This window comes from Pungitius pungitius, chromosome 19, assembly GCF_949316345.1.
Source record: "Pungitius pungitius chromosome 19, fPunPun2.1, whole genome shotgun sequence".
Taxonomy (NCBI): domain Eukaryota; kingdom Metazoa; phylum Chordata; class Actinopteri; order Perciformes; family Gasterosteidae; genus Pungitius; species Pungitius pungitius.
In genome coordinates, this window is record NC_084918.1 from 14769205 (window position 1) to 14783558 (window position 14354).

The following is a 14354-nucleotide window of genomic DNA, read 5'->3' on the forward strand; positions in this document are numbered from 1 at the left end:
GCGTGCTATATTGACCCAGAAAGCGGATGTCTCTTCCTTGAAGAGATGTGCTGGCTCTGCCTGTATCGCACGTTTCGAACCTGCAGCATTACTTGTCTCAGCGGCACTGACCAATTGCGTTCGAGTTAAACCATCCCACGTGATACTCCTCGACCAATCGAGTCTTTGCATTCCAGGCATGGCGATTATATGGGCCGTTTCTCAATATGCGTTCTTGTGTGGACTTTTGTTCTCGTGGACTCGTGAAACGTCATCAGTCACAGCCCGAGTACTGTTCCAATTCTCAAGTCCGCATCTGGCCGAGAACGGTCATGATACCCGGATGTGGCTCGCCCCGCCCATTTTACCGGGCCTGGATCGGAGCAGGCTCGTCTGTTCTTGTGAGAGACATATATCCCAGAATGCATTTCACCTCAGCAACAGGCAACAACGACAGAGGAAAATAAACACAACTTTATGTCGAAGTTTATAAATACAACTTTTTTTAAGTAACGTAATGTAATTTTCTGACTGAATAGTAAAATGTTTAAGTCAAAAACTAAAATAAAAACGTATTAGCAAGACCAGCTGACGTGGTGACGTCATCAAGTCAGCTGCTGTTCCAACTGCGGAAATGACCGTTCTCCGTTCTCCCGAACCTGCGAGTCAGGACTCCCGAGTCTATTCTCGCGGGAACGCGAGTCCGTTCTCGCTGTCTTAGGTATTGAGAAACGGCCATGGCCTCAGGACAGATGCGAGAGCTAGTGGCAAATTACAAAGAAAAAGACGGTGGGAGTGAAATTCGAGAAAAAAAGACGAGTGAGACGGAGAAAGGGAGAGAAAGGGACAGGTGAGAAAAATGAAGAAGAAATGGAAAGCGACAGTAGAGCATTTAATCCATAATGGACGCACTCGTTTCTGTCCATACTTCCCACTGCAGCACTGAAGCGTTGTTTCATATTACAACCTGTTGAAACGCGATCAGGAGGCTCAACGAGCTCCTCCACGTGAGGAGGAGAACGGCCTGGTGCCTTCAGGGCCGTGCTCCTCCACGTGAGGAGGAGAACGGCCTGATGCCTTCAGGGCCGTGCTCCTCCACGTGAGAAGGGGAGAACGGCCTGATGCCTTCAGGGCCGTGCTCCTCCACGTGAGGAGGAGAACGGCCTGATGCCTTCAGGGCCAGGTTTAACATCCTGCCAGGAAAACATAGATCTTAAATATCTTCATATTCATATATATTCAAGCGTATCTTCCTGTTGTTTTATATGAACATACTGAATTTTTCACATTATATTACTATTTTTTTAAATGCAGCCCTACTTTTATTTAGTAATTGTGAGAACGTTATTTATATTTGCAGTCATACATTTACGTTGAGTTCTTATACGTGACAATAAATAGTCTTAGAAGTCTTAGAACCGTACTGAATTCATTTGATTTTTTAGTTGTGTATTGATTACATGCAGATGTTGATACAACTATATTCCTCTATTTAATCACACTTAGTCACATTATGATCTCGTACCTTTGCTCCTAGAAATTTTCTTTAACTGGACCTCTTCACATTTTTGTTGAAGATCCTTGCGCTAGAGATTACTGAAATATACAGTTCCCCCCTTCCTTTCACCAGCAGGGTGTGCTTTTAGACAAGTTTGCTAATGCACAAACGAGAAGAGATGAGATTAAACTACACCGCAGACATTATCCTGAAATAATGTAAACTTGGTTAAATAGCCTGAGGCTCCAGAGTCTCTATGGTCTGAGAATACAGACTTGTATCCCTGGATCACCCGAGCACTAAATCATTCATGATCCTCCGTGGATGGTGAGACCCCCCCCAACCGCTGTGCCAGAGAGAGCTTGGCTGGGGAGAAGTGGAGTATCTTCGCATGCTTATCCTACTCCAGTGGTTCTCAAACTGGGGCGCGACCTTCTGGTGGGGCGCGGAGGTATTACAGGTGGGGCGTGAGGGGCTGGGGGAAATTTAGATTTACATTTTTTAATTTTTTTTAATTTATAATCCTTGATTAATCCCACATGGGTAAATTATTCTCTGCATTTTACCCATCCTTAGTAATTAAGGAGCAGTGCGCTGCTGTGACGCACTGGGCCTTCAGTGTCTTGAAGATGTAAAGGTGTAAAAGACTCTTTATTGCCAATATTTCAACTTCATATTGTTATTATCCTGAAAAGATATTCAGTACAAAACATGTTAATTAGTCTATTACAATAAACTGGATGGAGCAATCTGGTTTACATACATTTTTCTTTATTCTATTATTAATAAAAACACACATGGAGTCACAAAATGTTGTTATTTCAATGCAAATTCAGCATGGACCATTTTGTTTGGGCCCAAACATTTTTCTTCCTCCAAAGTGGGGCCCGAAAGAAAAGGTTTGAGAACCAGTGTCCTACAAATTGTAACAATGTGAAATGGTTCTAAGATTAGGGTCTTGAACGCCCCATCAGATAATGAGAACCAGTGACTTCAGAGAGAGGAAAGTGACTGTTTAAGGACTTGAACGTTACATTTGAAATATTCCAACAGTTCCAATAGATCTGGTCGCAGTCTGCAATCAGCGAAGACAGAAGGCTGGGCTGAAGGCTACAGGCCAGAGTCTGCTGGGTTAAATCCTACACTGCATCAAACTCAGCGGAAACAGCGGTAATTAGACTCGGATTTGACTGGAATCAGCCTTCAAAATAAAACAAACTATTGCCTAGGTGCATTGTGCCTATAAGTAAAAGGAAATGATTTACACAATAATGGCAATATTTGTTTTAACATTTATAATTCTGGATGACGCCAAGCTTTGGGGATGCAACAACCTTTACAATAAAAAACGCGGCACTGCTTTAAATGTATACACAAATCAACCTTGTCAACGCCTTTGATATCATTCATATGTGTTAAGACAATAATCATAGTGAACTTAATAATTTCTGCCAGTTTACCCAACATGCACGTTAGATCAATTTGGGTTCCTTATTTTTACTCAAATACAGTCATGCTTTGAATTTAAAATATATATTTTTGATCGGATCCTACCACAAGGGTTGATGAAAGGCTTCCCCTTTCTGTGTAAACGACTATAACTGAAGTTTCATCCAATCCAAAAATTCCAGCACTTCTATATACATTTTAAAACTACAAAACATCCAAGCAGCGGTTCGTCAAAAAAAAAAAAAGCTTTTACTTTGACGGCGTTGACCGGATGTGCGGTGTGTTGCCACCGCGAGCTTGACCCCTCGCAGAGAGGCGGGGGATTGCGAACAGAGCGACAGACGGAGGGTCCGCAGCGGAATAAGACGGAGCAGCCGACGCTAAAATAGGTGGAAAAAAGTTGCCGCCGAACCAGCTCCACCGTCGACGTGGAACACGGGACCCACGCGACCGGAGACCCCTTTTTTTTAAAGGTTAGTGTGTTTATTTTGTGCGTGCCCACCCACCGTCAGCGTGGGGTGCTCTCGGCTCGTGTCGGGAAGGACTTTGTTGCCGTGTGCGCCGCCGCGGATTGGAGGGTGCGTATCCGAGGGAACCTGCGGTGCTTCTCCTCGACGCCCCGGAGCCTTCTGGAAATGTTCCCCACTAATGTCCCCCAGAAACGCCTGAAATAAGCACGTTGTGTGTGTGTGTGTGTGTGTGTGTGTGTGTGTGTGTGTGTGTGTGTGTGTGTGTGTGTGTGTTCAATTGCACGCGAGCGCGTCAGTCTGTACATCACGTTCATATCTTACAGATAATGCAATGAGCTCATGTGTTTTGGACACGTTTGTCCTCCGTTCGGGGTCCGGGTTTCCTCCGGCGGTTTCTCTTTGTTATGAATGCACAGGGATTAAACTCCGTTTGTGTTTCTGTGGACCGGGGGGGCTGCAAGGGACCCTGCCCCCCCCCCCCCCCCCCAGCTATGCCTCGATCCCCGCCCCAAGCTGCTGCCAAACCCCGATTTATAGACCGAGGCAGCTTGCTGACAGGGCTTTTACGTCTCAGAGAATACAAAATAACAACCCCTCTTTGAAGCGTCGAACCCCCGCGTGCTGCAGAGAGCCCCGCGTGGATGGAGTGAGATGCAGCGGCACGTGTTGGGTGGATGGATGCTGCTCCGCTACATCGGCTTGGAATGAAGCGCAGGGGACAAAGGCCGTCCGGGTCTCGGGGGTGTGCTGCTGCTGCTGCTGCTGCTGCTGCGGACATGAGAGCAGGTCGTGACACACTCGCACCCCAGGACTGCCCGTCTCTCTACAGGTGAAATAGAATCACGCCGTTGACACAACGTGAGCCGCAGAATCAACGTGACAACGTTCAGGCAAATCAGTGGGAGTAGATTTTAAAAGTGGATTGAAGACATCTGATGAACAGTGATACCCAACGGTTATCGTTCCCCTGGCTGTCATTGTCGCCTTGTGCCCTACTTTAAAACCGAGTGATTCCTAAATACTGAATAAAGGGAACAGTGGGGCTTTGTTCCATATGAACAGATGGACAATGCTCATCAGAGTCTCCGGGTCGTGCTGAGCGGTGCCAACCGTCTTCTTTTCTTTCTTTTTTTTTTTCACACATGAGCTCCATCCTTTAGAATCTCTGCAGAGCAACAAGTGGGCCCGGCTCTGCCTGGAGACCGCACGCCGTGCTGCGACAGGCCGTTCCACTGCAGCAGAATTTATTCTCTTGTGTTCTCTGGGACACCACAGCATTTCAGAGAGAGCGAGAGAGGGACAAAAGGGGGAAAGGGCGGTGTAGTTGTAAATTTCTTCGGTATTGAACTTGAGGGGAGCCGTTTCTATTGATGTCCAGCCCCACGTTTTTCATCAGAAGGTGAGTGATGAGATGTACAAGCAAAATGACATCACAGCCGATCAGGCATGCTGTGTGGCACTGTGTAAAGTGGTTTGGGCCTATATTTGGGAGCCTTTATCTTTTTGGAGAAGTGTCTCTGGGACTTAATGCTAACGAGATAAAGAGGATAGTTGCTGCAGAGAGTTATCTTTTGGACTAACTTCACCGTCAGACTTTTCCCCCCCCCCCTCCGGCACCATCATGTAGCCTACTAGAGGTTTTCATCCTTTATCTATGCAGGGCACACACCGGAAACGAGTTTCCTCTTTACCGCAGCGGTCCTCATGCAGCATCGCTGATAGCGGGCCGCTTTGGCCTGCGTGACCAGGAGCTCTGACGGGCCACATCTGTGGCACCTCTGGGAATGGTGTGAGCTGTAGATTGGGACTCCCTACACAAACTGACACAGACAGCTGGAACTGGACACACGTGTGTGTGTGTGTGTGTGTGTTGACATCCTGTCTGAAGCACGCCGACGCACTCAAAGCCACAGTATGACGCCACACGGTGTGCTTCGTGCCGTTGGAACCGAGGAAACTGAAGCAGTTGAAGCCGATTTTGAAAAAGCAGCCCGTCCCTGGAGGGCCCAGACGGCCCCCTCCACCGTAGATCTACCCTGGGTGCGCTTCACAGCGTATTCCTAGGACCCCTTTATAGAATCAACGGCGTGTTCCAACGCCTCACTAAAAGCACCTGCTTTTACCGCCAGAACGCAAATCCTCAGCAGGGGGAGGTGGGGGGGGGGCCTCGTCCGGGACCAGCTCTGCAGGGCCCAGCAAGGGCCAATGTGTCCCCCCCTACCGGCCCCCGCCACCAAAAAGCTTTTTAAAGGTTCCTAAATCGCAACTGCATTAATGAGTAATGACGCCAAACTGCAGAACTCATCGAAGAGGCTCACAGCTTTTTTTTTATTTTTGGAAGCATTCCAAGCAAGCTCCAGGGAGTCAGTGCATCGCGTGCAGGTATCTTCGGGGGTCACGTTGTCAGCAGTTTCGGCTCCGCAGATGGTGATCAGGTTCCAGGCTGGATGTCCTTAGCTGTGGTGTTGGTTACCAGAGAACTCGGGCTCGGTGGGTTTTGGTTTAGGGTGATCACAGGCAGGGGTAGTCGTGTGGGGAGTAGTACGGGGGGTAGTCAGGTGAGTAATACCTCGGGGGTGACCCGCTGGGAGGTTTGTGCGATGAAATGAAAGCATGTTGGTGTGGTTTTTGTGGTTGTATGTTCTGGAGCTTGCTGAAGTTCCATATGCCTTTTTTTAAAAAGAAAATATAGCATGTGACACTTTGCAGTCTGCTTCCTTTTCCGCAGCCCAGCGGCGCCCCTCCCCCTATCCCCAGTCAGTCATGTGGAGCCCCCCTTGCCAGGGTCGCTGAGCAGCTGAGGTCAGAGTTCAAGTGCGCGTTCCCGGGAAGCCATGGCCGACAGGGAGGGGCCGCCCATCACCCCGGGGCAGATCTACATCGAGGTGGAGTTTGACTACGAGTACAAGGCCAAGGACAAGATGGTGGCCATCCGCCAGGGAGAGTGCTACATGCTGGTGAAGAAGACCAACGAGGACTGGTGGCAGGTGAGGAAGGACGAGGGAGCGAAGGCCTTTTACGTGCCAGCGCAGTACGTGCGGGAGGTGCGTCGTGCGCTCATGCCCCCCCAGAAGCCCACTCTGAGGGCCAAGCCCACTGTTTTGGATATCTGCCGGGCGTCCAACGAAAACCTCAACAGAGCCCACCCGGAAATGTCCAGCTTTGGGCGCCCATCGCCTTCCTCCACGCCGTCGCCATCCTCTGATCGCTTCACGCCGCCGGCAATGTCCAAGGACGCCAACCACAACGTGGGAAGTCCCCATCACTGCAAGATGGTGGCCGAGCTGGTGCTTCTTCACAACAACAACAACCATCACCACGGCAACAATTCCACGTTGCCGAGGACTCGGGCGGACTCGCCGCCGCTCAAAGTGGGGAACGGTCACGACACGAGCCCAGACAGCGGCAAGGCCTCCCCCCCGTGCGACCTGTCTGCAGAGGGGCTGAACAACTCGGAGGACGAGCTGAGCAGCAGCTCTACTGAACACATGCAGGTATGGTGCCGCTTACCTCTTCTACATCTTTTACAAACCGTGTTCTAGTAGTAGCAGGTATCCTTAGCCAGAGGTTTCCCGTTTCGCTTTAGGTTTTGTCCCTCTTTGTGTATTTCTTTCTTCCCACCATGCCCCCCCCCCCCCTTTTCCCCCCTTGTGTCGGCTGCAGATAACCCTGCCCCCATCACATTCAGTCATATTGGGTGTGCAGAGATTGCTATGTCTCTTACGGGGCTGCATTCATTAATCAAACCTGACGGCACTCTACCTCCACACAATTGTTGTGCCTTATTTGCCAGATTTGACGAAAAGCAGCAACAGTTGCTGTTGCGGGTTCCTGATTAAAATGCTTCTGTTGCCCTTGAAGCGTATTTGGTCTGGCTTGAACAGATGTGCACATTTTTTGGGGTAGGCGTGGACTGTTTCAGTTGGGTCATTAAACACTATTAAATTGAGTCTTCAGGTAGAAAATGGAAATGCCACACACTGGACAGCGTGGTCGTTTTGTAGTGCGATCGAATGTGTGTACTCACCCCACAATCCGAATGCTAGGAGTCTGGTATCTGTATGAAAGGACTAAGCACTAGGCAGTGATCACAACGTCCTGATGCCCCCTCCCTCAGTGAAAAAAACAAATAAATCCTCCCCCTCTCCCTGCAGTCCCTGGTTCAATCAGTCAGAGCCTCCTCCCAGTCTTTTCCCTGTGAGCCAGGAGTATGGTGGTGCAGGTGGCAGCTCAAGAGTAGAAAGAGGAGTTTTCTTCAAGAGGCCCAGCTCTTCTGGGGCCATTTCTGGGGGTGCCTGTGTCTGGGCAGGGTCAGCTTGTTCAGAAGGCTGCTTGTGTTCTTTGTTCCAAAGGCTGGTGCAGCCTTCCTCCACCACCACGGAGTGAACAAAGAGAGACGGGGCTTGAATGGAAAGTAGGTCATATCTGCCGAGGATCAGCCTGTAGCCCCCGGTCGGGCCGCCATGGGGACCACTGCGCGGGGTGTGAGGGCCACGTGTGATGTGACACGTGAGCGAGAATGGAAGCCAACATACCAACGTGGTCCACAACTTTAGAGCGCCACATGCTAAATGGCTTTATGGGTCGGAACTGACCGGCCTCCAAATGCCCCCCCGCCCCCCCAAATCAAAGCTAGAAAACTCCCTGTGAAGCTGAGAGCCGTCTGTGTTCTCCAGGGCAGGTGGAACCAACTCCCTCGGTCTCTCCATGTTGTTTTAAGTTTTCCTGTTAGTAGACGAGAGAATGACCCTGTTTATTTTATCTCCCCTACTTCCACTGGTTCCTGTCATTGTGGGGGGGGGCAGACCAACTGGGCCTCTGCGAGGGGAGGGCCGCCTGAAGTCGTCAATGCCACTAAAGGTCATTTCAGATAAGGATAATGATCACAATATACTGGTGAATACTCATGAAATAACATCTAACTCCACTCTTGTATTAGTTAAACACCTGAGAAATGAAAGGATTACAGTATTTAGTCGTTGAAGTAAGAACTTTGCTGAAGGCTGACTGGTTACATGCATAAACAGGGTGTCATCTGTTCTCCATCCACGGGCACAGGCCACCTTCAGCCTCCCCCCCCACAGCACATTGATCATTGATCAACGGCAGCATGGCTGGAGGGACGGCTCTGTTAGGATGGATTTGTCCCCCCCCCGCCCCCAAACTGATTTGATCTGGGGTGTCGATTAACGCCTCGGCGTCCCTCATCGAGTAATTCTCTTATCTCGGGGGCTCAGCCGTCAGCGGAGCACCTCCTGCTTAGCCCCCCCCCCCAGCACTCTTAAGAGATTGGCTCCATAAACCTCTTTTCCTCACTTCTCAGGAGCCTGCTAGTGGGCTCGTGTTTGTTTTCTCCGAACAGCGTGGTACACCATACGATTGTAAGACGTTTTTTTTCACAGTGGATTTCTCTGCCTTGTTGCCTTTTTTTTTTTTTTCAAAAATTCGAGTGCAAAACATGACCACAAAAAGCCCCCGTCGCCACAAAGAGAGCTATTTTTAAACCTTTTCAATACTCTGCATCGAGACTCAAAACGCCCTCCCTTTTCTCCCCCGAGGCGCGATGACTTAATGAGCGGATGAAGGACGCTCTCTGTGACGTAGTTGTTGTCCCTCCGAGCCTTATGTGTCCCCCCCCCCCCCCCCCCCCCGGATGTGTGGCTTTGGGTCCGAGGAGCCAGCGGAGGCCGTCCAGCATTTCATTACATGTCATTTAGCTGACGCTTCTCTCCAAAGCTACTTGCATTGCATTATAACCCACGAGTTAGATTTTTCCTGGGGAGCAATGGGGGGGGGTTAGGTGTCTTGCTCAGGGACACTCACGCACTATCTGATCAGAAAGACCTTGAGAGGCCTTCGCAACATTTTCCCATCATCAGCCCCCAAGGACAGCCCGCCCCTGCCCTTTCTTTCACACATTCACTGTGTCAAGTAACTCCTTGCAGCATGCGCTGTGCTACTAATACTCATGGTTTACAAGCTGGATCAGACACCCCAGTGGAAAGTAACCTGTTTTCACAGGAAATGTCCCGGAAAGGTCTGCTTTAAGGATCCCTGCATACTCGATGGCTTTGAAAAGCAAAGGACGGCCAGAGGGTCTCTGTGGTCGTCCTGCTCCCACCATTAAACCGGAGCGTTCAAAGGCAGTCTGGCCAGTGTCCGTTCAGGTGTCCTCCTCATGCATGGGCTCTTTGTCTTCTGCCGAGTTGTATGTTTGTGCACTTGTGCAACAGAGAAAAGGCTGGGAATGTGCGGGGGGGGGGGCTCAAGCAGAGGGTTGGAGGGGGCTGCGGTGTGGGCGTGGCATGCACTTTGAAGGAGGCTTTGAATATGTATTCACTCCTAGCGAGGTTTGATGAGTTAAATGGCTGCTATTTCATTGTGGGTGAATCTGATCATTATTCGTCCAGTGACGCAAGTCCCTTCCCCCCTCCCTCGCAGAATGTGTGTGTTGTTAATCTAAACGACATCAAGGTGGCCGTTGCCTTGTCCTGCGCCCCCCCCGGGAAAGCTCTCCGCTGTAACTCCGTAATGACGCGTTGCGCTAAACGCAGCCTTTTGACAGCGACTTCCAAATGAGCCGAGGTCCCGTTTGAAGTCGGAAGGTCCAGTAAATAGCAGCGCGTGCGCCTCCCTGTGACCCTGGAGCTGCGCCCAGAGTCTTCCTCCCGGGCCGGCCTGAAGAGGAGGCCCCCGCTTGTTTTTCAGCGCATGCCTGACATTCCTGCCTCGGTGCCCGCACACATGCACACAGTGAGGCAACAGTCAATGAGCGTCTGCCCCCCCCCCCACCCACCCCCTTCAAACTCGTTGATATTACATTTGAGGAAGTTCAATCAAGTAGATCGGTGTGAGTCTGTCTGGACTATTTTTTTTAGTTTCTTTATAATAGTTTCCTCCCGCGTTGCTTCCTCTCCTCCTGTCGGCCGCGTGCTCCCCTCTGCTCCGTCTCCCTGGATCATGTCCGATTTGGATTCAACCTGCATCCACCATTTTTTATTCTTGTCTTCCTGATCCTTAGTGACACAACAAGAGGATTAAGCCCCCTACCCTACTCGGGGGGGGGGGGGGGGGGCTCAAGCTTCCAGACAGGCCACAAGAGCTGATGTGTACAAATCAGGCTCTGGGGGGGGGGGTTACAGACTCATGTATGTTGTGTGAGGTGCAGGATATTTAACTTCTAATTCTTGCCATGAAGTGTTTGCTAAAGGCGAGCCAGGATTTTTTCGATTATAGCAACTGGCGATGCAAAGAAAATAATGTCCACCTCCCATTTCAATGATACAGTGGAGCAGATCATCACATGGTGCCCAGACCTCCTCCTAACTGCAGGGAATCCTCTGGCCATCTGACATGGAGCTAGGGTGTGATGAGGAGCAGATATATGTGTTTAAGGACTCATGACAGCATTTCTACAAAACATTTAGATTATGGAGTAAAATTGTTCATCTCGATGGGATCACTGTGATGACTGGTTGAGAATAAATGTGCCATGTGACTTTTCTTGTGTTTACATTGATGGTTAGTTTCAAAGCTGAAGCTTTGAGGTGTTCCACATGTGTGTGCCTTTTCTCCCCCTTCAAAGATCAGCCAAGCTGATATTTTTCTGTCTTCTTCTTGGCGGCCGTTGCTGGCTCATTAAAACACATCATTGTTCAACCCCCCGTTGATCAATGGAATAGCGTGAGCTAGGGCTGCACGGCGAGTTAGCCTGTTAGCTTGTTGTGGCTGCTAGTGTTGCCGCCAGAGGCTCGACACACTTTGCAATGAATCGTTTTTTGATCTAACGTAACTTACGTCGGATTTATCAAAACCAAAAACCCTCCAAACACAACTTGGGCACAAGTTGTGTTTTGGCGCTCCACGATGACGGTATGTGAGAATTTCATACCATAAGAGATCTTATACCGTTTGAACCGGTATGCCGTGAGCCACTAGATGTCTAAAACTTGCCAGGAATCTTTAAGTAAATGAACGTGGTGTTGAGTCAGCTTTGAATAATTAAATGAAGGCATATTTGCGCCATTGAACAAGTTCACGCTGACATTGCTCAGCGTTTTGTGGAATGCAGAGAAGAACACGAGGGTCGGAAATACAGAAATCCATCATGAGGGAAGCAAAGTTTAAAGGAACTTCAGTTTGTCTATAATCAGAACCCCCTCTGATACAGCCTGTACCGTCAGATCGGACTGTGCGTGTGCAACTGACCACAACTGGGGTTCAGCATTCTTGTCCGGTCTTTTTTTTTCTTCCTGATAACCCTACAGCTAGTTAGCATTAGCCATTAGCAGCCAGTGGAAGGAACATTTCTGAGCTATTTAGAGGCACTTTTTGCTGACAAACTTGAGTAAATCCAGTTCTTTGAAGAATTTTCTTGATATTAGAGGTGAATTGTGACCAGTTTCCTTTCCAAACACTAGCTCTAGGCCGCTTATGGTGCATCATCAAAACTACCAGCACCAACATTTTTCACATGTGTTTACCACAGTTGTCTATAACAAACACTCACTAAGGTTGGAGAAGCCTGTCACATCATTTTTTTTGAGAGCCCAAACTGCTGCAGTGTTCATGGAAGTGAACAACACAGTTGGACAGAAGACTCTCTCTCTCTCTCTCTCTCTCTCTCTCTCTCTCTCTCTCTCTCTGCCTGTCAGCCTGTGAAGCGGCGTAATGACGGTGGGACCCATCACCTATTTCATTACTCCCTCTATTCCTCTCTCTCTCTGCTCACCCTCTTTCTCTCTGTGTGTGTGTGTGTGTGTGTGTGCTGTAGCTTGGTGCACTGGGACACCATGTACCCAGAGAAGGTAAGAGCCTATAGCCAACAGTGTTTTTTATTTTGATAAATCCAGTGTTTTATCTCCTCCTTACTTCCGCCGCTCTACATCCTGCATCTTCCCCCTCCTGTTTGGGACATTTCTGCTTCCAGTGTGAGCCATGCCACTTAAAAACATTCAGACCAACTGTTATCGCCCCCCCCCCCCCACCCCCCCTGTTGTGCCATCCACAGAGGTCTGTGTTTGCATACAAGCGGTGATGCTTTCCACTGCACGGTTACATAACTGGTGCTGGCTGTGTCCAGAGACTCTTTAACAGCTTCCTTCTGCATTGGATGAGCTGACGGGTCACGGCATGCCTCCACCCAACCCTCCGAAGACAGCAATCAAGGTCCGGGGAACTATGTTTTTTTTTTCTTGAGCATTACTGACAAAGCTGTCTCTGTAAGAGGTATTTACTACTACTGCGATGCCGGCTTTCCGGGTGTAAAAGCGGCGTCTGCATGTTTTCATTTTTGTGTGTGTGTGGTGTTCCGGGCTTTGAGGATCAGAGTCTGCAAAACGCTAGAGACCTGTCCCTCCTTACCGTGCTGGGCTTTGTTGTTGTAGCTCTCCTTGTTCCTCAGATATAGATTGTTAGACTGAAATTAAAAGATTGCGGCTGCAAAGCATGCTTTTTAATGGTGAAACGCCCTGAAGTCTGCACTGAACCTTTTGTATTGTTTCCATCCAAAACACTAAACTAATGCAACTAATTTAAATATAATAACGTTGTACACCACTGTTGTCCTCAGGAAATGGGCGGAGCCTTTTTGAGCATCAAGTATATCTTGATATATGCATCAGCCGCTGGGAATGCCCGCCGAAATGGTCTTTTATTATGAAGAAGTGGAGATTGTGTGTGTGTCTGTTATCTATCTTCCATCAGTGGAGTTTGGTCTACTGTTGATTGGTTTGGTGTCTTTGCCAGTAGTGTGTGCGCGAGTATCTGAGATGTGCTTCTCATAGAGCCCCATTTAAAAATACAAAAAAATGTTGACAGCTGAATTCGGTTTCCAGAAACTCTTTTCTTGTCCTCCGAAACATCCAGCAGCAGCAGCAGCAGCAGCTGTTGCTGAACACAGAGTAAAACAACAGAGCGATGCATAGAAAGAGTGCCCTCTACCCCGCTGTGGATCACTCTGGATCATTCTTCCAGCTTTGCGGTGCCGTACCCAAACAGGCATTACCAACGGCAGCAGCACGCCGCCTTACACCCAGGTGCGTTTTAGGCTCCAGCGGTGCCTTTTTGGGGATACAGTCCATGTCGCTGTGCACGTCCTCAAAGTGGGACGGAAATAGCTCCCAGATAAAAAGGCGGGAGACGATACTTGGCTGGTCCGTGTCCTGGTGCACACGGGGGAGGCGCTCGATGCCGGGAGGGCTCCAGCGGCCTCGCGTTTGGCGGAAGGCGTGAATGAAATTGATGCGCCAGCGGGTGTCTCAGGTGTTCCTGTCGTGCTCTGTTGCCGGTTTGATCAACCCTTTGTGCGGCGTATTGACAGCTCGGATTATGCTGTCAGGGAGGAATTACAATGAATGTAAAGAACACCTAGTTTGAATACAGAGGAGACAAAAACGTACAGTATTTCTGTTGGTTCCATATTTACCGCGTCATCCTTTAAAGCACAGTACCTTGTTTTGCACTCACTTGTGGTGGACCTTGGTCAGCATTATCTTGCCCAACTAGATCAAAACAAATCTACCCCTCTCTATTGACATAACCCAGTTATTCCTTTTTCCATTTGTATTGACAGCGATTGAACACCAATTGAGGAATTCAGAATTTGGACCAGAAGGCCTGTGGTGACGCTTGCGTTCCCACACAAATGGTGCATTATGCCCTAAGCCCTTGTCCAATTTTCACGTAGCCTTCTTCCAGAACGACAAACCTGCTAATTCAACATACAAGGCTAATCTGAGATATGTTGTCTGTGCTTTGTTTCGTCTCTGGAGACCAGGCACTGATGCAGGTTACACTCACCAAATCCATTCTGCTAATGTTTCCAGAGTGGAGGGACACCAGATAGTCGAGCTCATTTGACCCCCCCCCCCCCCCCCCCCCCCCCCCCCAGCACGCCAACCATCTGCTCAGAGAATCCCAGTAGTTTGCGCGTTAGTGCTTGATTTAGTCTCATCTGG

General features: G+C 49.2%; 1 protein-coding gene across 7 annotated transcripts in view; it reads left to right on the forward strand.

Moving 5' to 3' along the window:
* The first annotated feature begins 4206 nt into the window (after nt 1–4206).
* The window catches only part of arhgap12b (Rho GTPase activating protein 12b), a 36226-nt gene continuing 26078 nt past the window's right edge, over nt 4207–14354 (forward strand). For 6 of the 7 annotated variants that reach the window (XM_062559139.1, XM_062559138.1, XM_062559137.1 and 3 more), the window contains exon 1: nt 4802–6890. In XM_062559139.1, coding sequence (XP_062415123.1) covers nt 6231–6890 — 660 coding nt within the window. In that variant the 5' untranslated portion in view covers nt 4802–6230. Of the gene's footprint in view, nt 4226–4801; nt 6891–14354 lie in introns of those variants that run through there. The other variant, XM_062559136.1, reaches the window with a different exon arrangement.